An 11227-nucleotide genomic window follows, 5' to 3' on the forward strand; every position below is an offset into this window, starting at 1 on the left:
CGGTTTAAAAGTTAACATTAAATAAGTGTTCAAATATCAGTATGCGGATACTTGCGGATCGAACAATAACTAAAACAAATGCCACAACAATTTTATTGTGTAATAAGGTCATTTAAAATGACAAATTTATTAAGAATTTAGTTACAGAAAAATAAAAGTAGAAATGAATTTAGTATTTTAAAACTTGGAAATGAAATCCGCAAAAGTTGGGGGCTAAAAAAGAGGCAAACTGAAGACACAAATTTAAACCATCACACCCCCAAGGGAGAGGGGCTGGAAAATTTCTTTCACCCAAACCACGCCTTACCTCCCTGAGAGAAAATTTTGGAAAGGCCACAATGAAGCCACACTGTCTTCTATATGCTAATATTGTTATGTATGACTATTTAACGTTTTCATGTACTGTTAGTCTGCGGACCTTTGTGAAAGCATAACAGGCCCTGTTATATGTGTACAGCGCGGACCGGATAGAAAGCACCCTGTTCAATGCTTCGTTTATTTCATTGGCTGTTAATTCTGTGTTTAAGAATAGTTGAATCCACCTGGAACGTATATAAGCCGTGTTTTCTGTGCAGAGAGGAGGTATTTTTGCTGTCCATTATATTGATATGAGCTGGTGATGCCAGTTTTGTTTGGGAGGACAGATTTCTATGCCGGCACCGTTTGTGTACCACAGTTGTACTGATGTCTGGTTTAAGTGAATTTCTGTGGAAGTCACGTTTATTGGTGTTCGGATCTTTATTATGATTATACAGTGTTGACTGTGTAATTTGTTTAACACGCTGACCTCACCTGACCGACAAGGTCGTCACGGACTCTAAACTGAAGTTTTCACTCCAGTGTTGCAAAGGACGTTCGTTCTGCCACAAGGTGACATTACTCTACGTCTCTAAACGGCTCGTTTGTGAGTTTCTGCGGGAGCTGTGACTGTTCTAAAGTGGATTATACCTCCATGCCTGGATTTACCCTGTGTTGTGCTCTGCGGGTGTGACGTCATTCAAAGGCTTGACTGTTCCAGTTGTGTGTAACCTGTGTACTGTGTTCGCGTTCGCTAACCTAGCGAAGTACCTGACTAGGACAATTTGTGACTTGTGTGAATTGTGTGTTTATCCCATGGTCTTTACGTTGGATCTCCTGGAATACGTTCCTTGGGATGCAAAGGTGAACTGGAAACTTTTAAAGACCGGTAATACTGATGTGTATGTTTTTTTTATGTTGTTGTTGTTGAACTGTCTGTAAAACTGTACGTCTCATTTTATATATAAAGCATTGTTTACATTGTAATATTGAGTCACTGAGTCTGTTTTCTGTTGCTGTTTTCAATACCGTAACAATATTCACCATAGGGATGAATCCTGCCATGTGATCATCACTAGTGATGGTGCACAGAGGTTATCAGAACTCTGTCAACTCATCCAAAGAAGGGGAGATCACTCCCACAGGGGAGACCACTTTTCCAAAGGGAGCGCAGATCTAGAATCAAACATTATGAAACGATAATTTGTCCACACATAAAAATCATTATAGCCTGTCTATAATTTGTATCTATGTGCAGACGAAATTGATCAGAGACTTACGAATCGAACAATAACTAAAACAAATGCCACAACAATTTGATTGTGTAATAAGGTCATTTTTTAAAATGACAAATTTATTAAGAATTTAGTTACAGAAAAATAAAAATAGAAATGAATTTAGTATTTTAAAACTTGGAAATGAAATGTTAGAATCCGCAAAACGTGGGGGCTAAAAAGGAGGCCAAAGATAACAGGAACCGCTATCACCCCACCAAAAGTCTCTGATCAATTGAGCTATATAGACGTCAAACACCTTTGTTTGATTCAGGTTAACAATGAAAGCACAATACATGCTTGTAACCGTCATAGGAGCTGTCAAGTTCTGGCCTCCTATCGAAAAGTCCGATCTGTAACGAACAATACAACATATCATAAAACATGACATGGAATTCAGGGAGCAAAGATGAACTAAAAGTACAAATAACATTTGTGTGGATTATCACATACAAAGGATAGCCCCAAAATTTAGCATTAGCTAGAAGAGATTCATTTAAATGTAGATACTGGTCACCTAAGGGTTGTCCCCAAAAAAATGTCACCAGCTTACCGTATATGTAGGGGAAGAACTGCAAAATATTGATTATGAATCTCTCAGAGCAGTCAAGTACTGGTCCCCCTGGAAATTCCCAATAATGCGATTCTCTCTAATACGTATATTACAAATAATTATCTGAGAGAAGGCAAGTAACTGGCCTCCCAGCACATCACTGAGAGCAGTCAAGTACTGCCCCCCCCCCCCCCACCCCTCGGAAATTCTCAACAACGCAATTCTCTCTAATACATATATTACGAATTAAACAATACCTGAGAGCAGGCCAGTACTGGCCTCCCAGAACAACTCCACCATGTAAGTTCACTCTTACTAAAAATGCCACATGTATGATATTAAAACTCGGCTAGCGGTCAAGCACTGGCCTGGTTGAAATTTCAGACTGAATGCCCAAGTGACATCCTCCAAACACCAACCTTCGATAATGAAATATGGATGTATAACTAGTTTAACTATCAAGACCGGCTTCCCATGTAAGAATTTTCTGACCCTTCCTGTCCAGATAACACAATATATTTACAACAGTAATGGATAATAATGCACAACAGCAGGCAGTCAAATTCTGGCGCTACTGAAAAGCATAGCGTAACAAAGTGAACCATAAGCCATGAATGTCTTACCAGAACAAAAAGGTATGCTGTTTGAGCGGTCAAATTACTGGCCTTAAGAACTCAAGTCACTGGCCCCAGGCATTTTGCTATAAAACTGCTCTGACTAGTTAATTTTAATTTGAGAGAAAACATTGATGCGTATATATTGCTTTAATGCATCAGATTTCCAACGACCCAGTTTACGAATCACAGTTTCTGGAATACCCATAGAGGCAGCCCTTGTAGCGGCTCCAATACGGAAACTGTGCCCTTTGTACTGTTTTGTGTCAAGGACATTGAACTTAAGCGCTGAATGTAATGTGCTGCAGAAATGTTTGTAGGTAACAGGAGCCCCAGAGCCCAGCTGGAAGAGGTGGCCCTCAGAGGGCCTACAATTTTTCAGGTCTCGTACAAGGCAAAGATCGGGGTTTTCTGAGAGTCACAGATTTATGCTAACCGGGTGAGAGTTACTGAACTTGAAATGGTGAATTAAAACTGTTATGGATGAGAAGCCGCTTGCAGTTGAATGAAAGGTGATGTCTTTTCTCTGCAGAACTTTGTCTTTTGCATCGCATGAATTTTGTGACACTGCAATTTCACCAATGCACAGAAAGGCATGAAGTGCAAGGAGGAACTTTGCTGTCAACAGGGACCGATATGTGTATAAAGGAATAACATGTGGTAAAGATGTTACTAAGTTGTGAAGTATTCTAGAGTGATTGGCAGATGGATGTCTTCAGATGGTTTTCAAGCTCGTGCTCCTTTATAAAATTTATGAATGTAAAAACAGTTGGTAGGGTCTGTCAAGTGTCTCACTTTATGCACGAAAGATATAGTCGAGATGTGTGAGCAGATTGTAGCTGCACCGCGGTTGTTACGAAAAAGAGTCATAATAACAGCGCAGGCAGATGATGTTTTGTTCATTATCCCCACAACAGCCGCATTATCTGTCATGAAAAGAACTAAAGCTAGAACAATTGGGAAAAGTTCTTTTGCTGCTATACTCTGAGTAGCCATGTTTTTCCATGGACCTACCCACAAATGATTTTCAAAAACAGCCGAAAATTCATTGCTCCAAGCTGCATATGTATAAAGCGTTATTGAGTCAGATGATGCCCACTCAGAAAAAAGGAAGCATACCTTACCATTGAAGTTGTTAAGAAATGACAGCCAAGCATCAATATATGCTTTGACATTATTGCTTATTGGAATGTGATGATGAGGTTCAGTAACAGCAATTGTAAGGTTCTGCAGACGACGCAAGAATGATCTTCCGGGAATGATGACTGAGCAGCAGAAATTTAGGTAGCCAAGAAGAGATTGAAGCTCTACTAGGGTCACATCTTTGCCATACTTAAACTTAAGAAGGAGATTTTGTGCCTTTTTATAGCTTTTCCTGTGGTAAGCGGGCCTCCATCTTATCAGAATCAATCCCAATTCCATAGACTTGACCTACAGTTTTAGAGATTAAAGTTTTAAAATGTTTTATGGGAATACCTATGTGTTCGCATAAATTAATAAAGTTGAGGATGTCGGTTGTGCGCTTCCTTGAATTCGCTGGGACTAGAAAAACAAAATCATCCAACAGGCCCGGCATAGCAGTCACATTGAAGTGATGCTGCATGATCCATTGAAGCGAACAACTAAGAATTTCAAATATTTTGCAGGACGATGATGTCCCCATTGGTAGGCATTTATCATAGTAATATTCATCTTGCCAAACAAAACCTAAAAAGTGATAGTCTTCTGGATGGATTGGAATTAAACGGAAAGCATGTTCAATATCTGCTGTGGAAATGAGGCAATGTCTGTCTTGTTGTTGGACTAGAGAAATAACTTACCCTGTGGAATCATACTGCACTTTGGAGAATTCTTTTGGTATATGTGTATTGACAGATTGATCTTCAGGAAAAGATAAGTCGTGAATTAGACGAAATTTACCAGCTTCCTTCTTTGGAATCACTCCAAGTGCAGAACAGATTAGGTTAGAAATAGCTTTTTCAGAAAAAGGGCATGTAATCCTGCTTATACATACCTCTGCTATAATTTTGCTTTCGACATGGTCTGAATGTAATCTAGCTGATGCTGGCAATTTGGTGTGTCACACTTTCCTGCTCTACAGTATTTCCAACAGTATCCAAGTGGGAACTTTCTACAGGTTTAAAGAGAGTCGAAAATTGCCGTTTTTGGCTGAGTTTATTGAAGGTGCAGGTGAGGTTTTTAAAGAGCACAACTTCCAGAGTTCATCATGAATTTTGACCCAGGGCAGCGGTTGTAATACGCGCAATTTGCGGAAGTTTTCGTCATTATACTTTGCAGCAGGAAACCCCAAGTGTTGGCTTACAAGTTTAACTGTGTTGCCATACTTTATGAGACTGGGCACTTGATCTAAAAACCATGTTGCGTATACAGAAATAAAGATATCGAATACCTGGGACCACTGACCTATGTGAATAACATCTTTACGACTAGGTGTTGAAATGTTTATTTGTGACCCATCAGATGATAGTTTAAGAGAAGGTTCATCCGACGGACTGAGGAGCTGACTGAAGTTGATGTACTCATTGGCGTGTATCTTGGCTCTTATTGAAGCACTTACATTGAATGCTAAAGGTAATGACGAGGAAAGGAAACCAGTTTCACAAATATCTATATCTAGTTAAAAATAGGAGTGAACAGAGCAATGCAACTCGAAGATATCTCACCCAGTAGGTCAGCTGGGTCCTGGCTGATGAGTTGACTGCACTCGGTGGTGTAGACTCAGCAACGACAGAGGATGCCTGGGGTGGGGGCCGCAGGAGCTGACGGGACTCAAGTAACACCTCCGCCGCAATGGCATCAAAAGACGGGCATGCACATGATGTGGTTTGAGTGGTGCTAGGAGGAGGGGTAGGTGGCTGACAACACCATGAGGGGCTGCGCTAGGTCCGGGCCCGATTGGACCTGGTTGCCACTATTGAGGCAGCATCCGGTTTAGGAGGCGTGGTGTAAGATCTGAAAAACACTAGAATACAAAGCAAGAGAGGCAGCGTGAAGGTACTACATGTATGTGCAATAAAATAAAATTAGGCAGCAGACCATTATTCAGAGTATAAATGAAATTATACCACTGCCATATGTGAGTTACTTTTATACATGTGTTAAATTTCATTTGAATAGCTATTATAGCATAACACTACACGGCCGGAACAGCCATGTGTGAAATTATATTTAAAAATGAGTTAACTGCATACAGGTTACAGATTATATAATAAGTCAATTAAATATATGGCACATAAGGCAACAAATTTAAAGATCAATAAAAAAGGCCACGTACTAATACCCGTTTCTGCATATTCCCAAACAAATAACACCGATAGCACATGAACATAATAATATTGTCCTGAAAAGCACGATAAGGGGCCTACTGTGCCCAAAAGCACAAATGGGCACAATGGTCCATAGTACACACAATCATACAAACTGAGTCTTAGGTTTTGTAACCAATAATCGGGCCAACCTGCCTCAAGACTCGAGGCATTGCCTCAATGAAACTAATCGTCTCAATTGAAAGTGTGACCTAAGTATAGCGCAAGTGCCTGTGCCGTGGATGCCAAATCATAGGGTGACACACCCAGGTTGGGGTAAAGAACTCACAATAAGTTCAGGGTATCAGCAAGCAAAATTAGGCCAACAGGTTGAGCCAAATCTATTAACTTATATACATAGTCAAGATTTAAATCAATATAACTGGAACCAATGCAGCCAACATCCAACAGGGAAATCAACTTGAATATTTAATACTAACAGAGCACTAATATTATTTTTTTAGCCCTTGCGCTTAAAATGGCCAATGGCCCTGCGCACACTACAGGTGCATTTATACATGTCGTCTGGATTCAGGTGCACGCCATCTTGACTTAAAACTTGCGTTCAATAAGTGGGCTAAGTGTTCATTAACACAAACAACGTTGTTCTTGTAATTTGGAGGTAACGACTGGGAGCATCGCGGGAGTAACTAACCAATAATAATTATAATAATTCGCAGCCAGCTTTAGATAAGTCATTTCCACCAAGCTGGAGAAAAACGGCATAGTATTTACATGACTGTGTGCCAGATATCACAACCTGCAACGAACGAGACCCGCGGCGCACGGACCCTTCCGGTACTCCCAGAAAGTCCACCTGGATACGGGTCCCGTCGAGGTCGGCATTAACATAGTTCTCTAACCGAGAGATAAATGAATGGCCTGTTATTAGAACTCGAAATACCATGTTTCTAACAATAATAATATCAGAACCAAAGTAAAACAGTGGATAAACTTAAAGAGGGTGAGATTAAAATACCACAACTGGCAAATAAAAAAATGGTCCGTAGCACTTGTACGGCCGTAGACTAGTATAATACTAGTAGACTGTAGCTGTGGTAGAAAGAGAAGGCTACGTTGAAGAAGCGGAGATAACTCCCACAGGGGAGCCCACTTTTCCAAAATTCCTGATCTAGAATTAAACATTATGAAACGATAATTTGTCCACACATAAAAATCATTATAGCCTGTCTATAATTTGTATATTTAATAGATTGTTGAACTCTTTGTCTTTCAAACTGGCAATATTTCAGGTTACGGTGATATCAGTTGACCCATCGTTGTTGAGCTAGAATATTACGAGATAGCAAGAATATCAGGTTGGTACAGGCTTGATATTTATTGAAGACAAGGGACATCGTCAATCAAAATCACAAGCTCTCTGTGAGGTAATTATTCTGAAATGGCTTTCTCTTAAAAAGAGATTGATAGCTTTCTGCTGTTGAGATGCATTTTATCTTCAGAGCACTCTGTCTTCCTCAGCAAACGTGGGGCCAGCAACAACATCTCTGAGAATTGTCATCAGAACGCATGCGTGAGAATTGAAAGTGGGGGGTCTAAACCAGATCAATCATTGTTCATTATGTAACAATTACCTAAAAAATCTGTCTGATTATTTATATGTGACATCCATTGAACATGTGGTTTCAAATGTATGCAGGTGATTGTTAAAATTAATAGGGCTAAAGCTTTATTTGTCTTTCACTCTCACGTAATTCATTTAAAACCTCATTTAAAATCATGCAACAGTTATATAAGATCATTTATCACAAGTAATAATTACTTATGGAATATTGCCTGTTCGGAGGAGCACCTGGTGAACGGCAATTATCTGAAAAGACTTTAGGTGTGTAACGGTTTCTTGACATATGGCTAAAGTGTATTTTTGTATCAAATCCTGCCTTAGCCATATTGCATGAGGGTTTATAAGGTGCTATTATTTCAGCATTTAATATAACAGAATAAAACCCAGACTGATGTTTACTGATTTCACTGGTTGTGCGTGTCCATTTGTCAACTATCACATCGGTGGTGTACTTTTTCGCATTTCTGATTTGTCATTATTCGAATTTGTAATAAGGCAGCTGTTATGTTAGCAGATTGTGACGGGACAGGGGATATTAATTGAACCTAAATTGTCGGTGACTTAAGGTCGAGATCGTGATTGGGTGGAATAAAGCACCAGATCTCACACATGTACTCATTTTACATAAGGAATTATCTCACAAGGGGCGTTCTTGTCTACACAAAGTGGAAGGCCTATATGGATATGGATTATTATTTGACAATGGAATTTTTTTTTTACACCAAGTTGTTTTCCTAAGGACTCATAAACATTCTAATAACTACTATAGAAAACTTTATTTCCGAACAAATTTCCAAAAATGTCTGACGCATTTCAAATATTGTGTAAATAATTAATTTTCCTTGAATGAGTCCAATGTCAGCATCAATGTTCAACACAAAGATCCAGTCATCTGTCCTCTATCTTCACCTTGATGTAATTTGGGTTCACATAAATTGTGACTCGCCTTTTCCTCCCTACTGACAGGGCACTGTGCACGACAGGGCCTGACTTATTTTTTCCTCACCATTGTCAGGCCACTGTGCAAGACAAGGCGGCCTGGCGTCACATGTATTTTCTTTCGCAGATACGTTTTACCTTACACACGCATTTCAGAAGTTCACTGCACATTTGACCAAAGATATTGTCTCATTTATTTCACTGATGTCACTGGATTTTTTCAATTATGTGATTCGTGTTTTACGCCGTATTCAAAGATATTTCACTTATACTCCGGCGGCCGGCATTATGGCGGGAGGAAGCCGGACAGAGCCTCGGGGGGAAACCCACGACCTTCTGCAGGTTGTTGTGCTATACATGCTATATTTTCCGTCTATTATCATCTCGAAATATCGTCCAATGCTGTCAATTTCATTACACGTTCCTATGTTATCTTTCACCTCGTTGTCAGCTTGATCTTGCCGCATGCGAGTGAAGTGCCCGAATGTGCGCGGCCTGGAATGAAATAACTTGATGCAACTTTTTAATCAGGAATGTGGTTCATTTCAGACATACATATAGAACATTGACCACAACTCTCTAAAATGGCAAGACAGTTAGCCTACATTGGAGATTGATTGTTCTACGCAAGAAGTAGCCACGGTTGTACACAGTAAAGGATAATGTGTCTTCAGGAAATTGCGATTCGCAAGCCTTTCAAGTTCTTTAAAACCACCAGTGACTATCTCCGTAAAGTTATGCACAAAACCGCATGTTGGATTCGCCTTGTTGGCAGGTAAAGCATTACCTTCAATCCCAAATAAGGTAATTACATGATAAATGAGTAAAATGCCAAACTAACAGACATACGGCAGCGTGACAAACTGAAGGCTATACGCATGTGAGGGGATTTTAATAACGTGGTTTTTAATATGAACTTTCTGGAGAGTCAGTGTTGAAAATCCTTCTGGTTCTGCATCAACTCCAATATAAGCGTGACGAAAGATATATTTCAGTATTTTGATATTACTACATGACGATCAGGTGTATAGTTGTTGTAACAGGTAATTTGTTACAGTGATAACACAGTTGACAGTTGAGATGAGGTAAAATGTCAAGCTACCGTATAAAATCTGTAATCTGTGACAAGATTCCAGTTTTCAGATTGTCGTTGATGTTTTGGTTCACTTTATGTACTCAGTGACTTGTTTGTTTGGGGGGGGGGACCGACTGTCAACCTAAAGTGAACGTTCCATATTGGTAAGGGGGGGGGGATGACTGTCAACCTAAAGTGAACGTTCCATATTGGTAAGGTGGGGGGGACCGACTGTCAACCTAAAGTGAACGTTCCATATTGGTAAGAATCCGCTGGAGAAGGGTTGTACAGCCATTTGAATACTTTTTCCCAAGAGGAAACACGTAGGACTCCAAATTTTTTCAATGAATATTGTTGTGTCTATGAAATGACACTGGCTTTCTTTGCCGTCGTCCAGGGATAAGCGGTTGTCGCCTTAGTTCCTCACATTTCCGGTACAAACACGCTGGTTGGTTCCGTGTTAAGTTATTTGTTCACGGCCTTGACCCAGGCGAGGCTGATCGACCATGTGTTTCCGTCAGGTAAAACAGCCTCTGATTTCCTCGGTGGTTTAACTGAGTCCAATTGTGCGATATCTCTGCATGTCATAATCAGAAAGCGGTGACAACCCAGATCTTGTAAGCGGAAGTCCGCTCGGCTCTATACACAGTGCTACTGACTATAATGTCTGTCTAACATGAAGGGCATTAACTGGGAAAATTATTTATAAATACAGTGGTGACAGTTAATAAGTATTTTTTCCCCATTTCTCTACTTGCTAGGGGTAATGTGTCGCTACCAGTATTGTTTCAGCTGCCTCTCCATGGCGACGTATCCTGGTATCGACTGTAATATCGATGACATCACTTTCGGGCTGCTTCATCTAGATGCATTGTAACTATATAAAACTATTTAAAACTTTAACAAAACTTTGTGGTAGTTCTTGCATATGATGTTTTATGGCATTTTAAAATGTTGATAATGCAGGGCACAAGTTAATAAATTAAAGTAAGGCCCAACAACTGTCTGACCCTTATTGAAGGACGGAAACACCTTATGGTTGATTTTTGCGATGAGAGCTGTCATGGAAAGATATAATAGTGTTGATAGTCATTATCCCGTGACACATAAAATATATTGTTTGAATATACGTTCTGTTTTGGGGGGAAATACAAGCTGACCGTCTTAAGGTTCTAATTCTTTTATTGACATATGTATTTGTTAGTGAAAAATATATCCGCACAATGATGCCAGCTCTGTTTATCATCAGTTTTTGACGGATACCCTAGACACATATGTACATAACAATGTAGTCTCGATCTCTGCAAGCATCGTAGATAAGCACAGGATTTCAAATGAATGCTCCCATCAATAGCATGGAATAAAGCACGTCTTATATATATGTATCTGTTTGTAAACACGCCCCGACAATCTGTAAAACTCTTCTTTGTATCGCCAATATTATTAAAAGCTGCCCAGTTGTTCCTGTTTTGCATAATGCCGGCGCAAAATGTTGTGTTTACAGGTCTGAGTTTTTGGAGATTTGCGTTGCGTCTACTGGTTTTACGACTCTTTCTTAACAACT

At 39.8% G+C, this 11227-nt stretch overlaps 1 protein-coding gene across 1 annotated transcript; it reads right to left on the minus strand.

Moving 5' to 3' along the window:
- Positions 1–2841: 2841 nt before the first annotated feature.
- On the minus strand, positions 2842–3734 carry LOC135468177 (uncharacterized). The gene is made up of 2 exons (XM_064746312.1): positions 3506–3734; positions 2842–3122 (listed from the first exon to the last, which is right to left on the minus strand). The coding sequence occupies exons 1-2, from the start codon at positions 3732–3734 to the stop codon at positions 2842–2844; spliced, it is 510 nt and encodes a 169-aa protein (XP_064602382.1).
- Positions 3735–11227: the final 7493 nt, after the last annotated feature.

The sequence above is a fragment of the Liolophura sinensis genome, chromosome 1, assembly GCF_032854445.1.
Source record: "Liolophura sinensis isolate JHLJ2023 chromosome 1, CUHK_Ljap_v2, whole genome shotgun sequence".
NCBI classification, from domain to species: domain Eukaryota; kingdom Metazoa; phylum Mollusca; class Polyplacophora; order Chitonida; family Chitonidae; genus Liolophura; species Liolophura sinensis.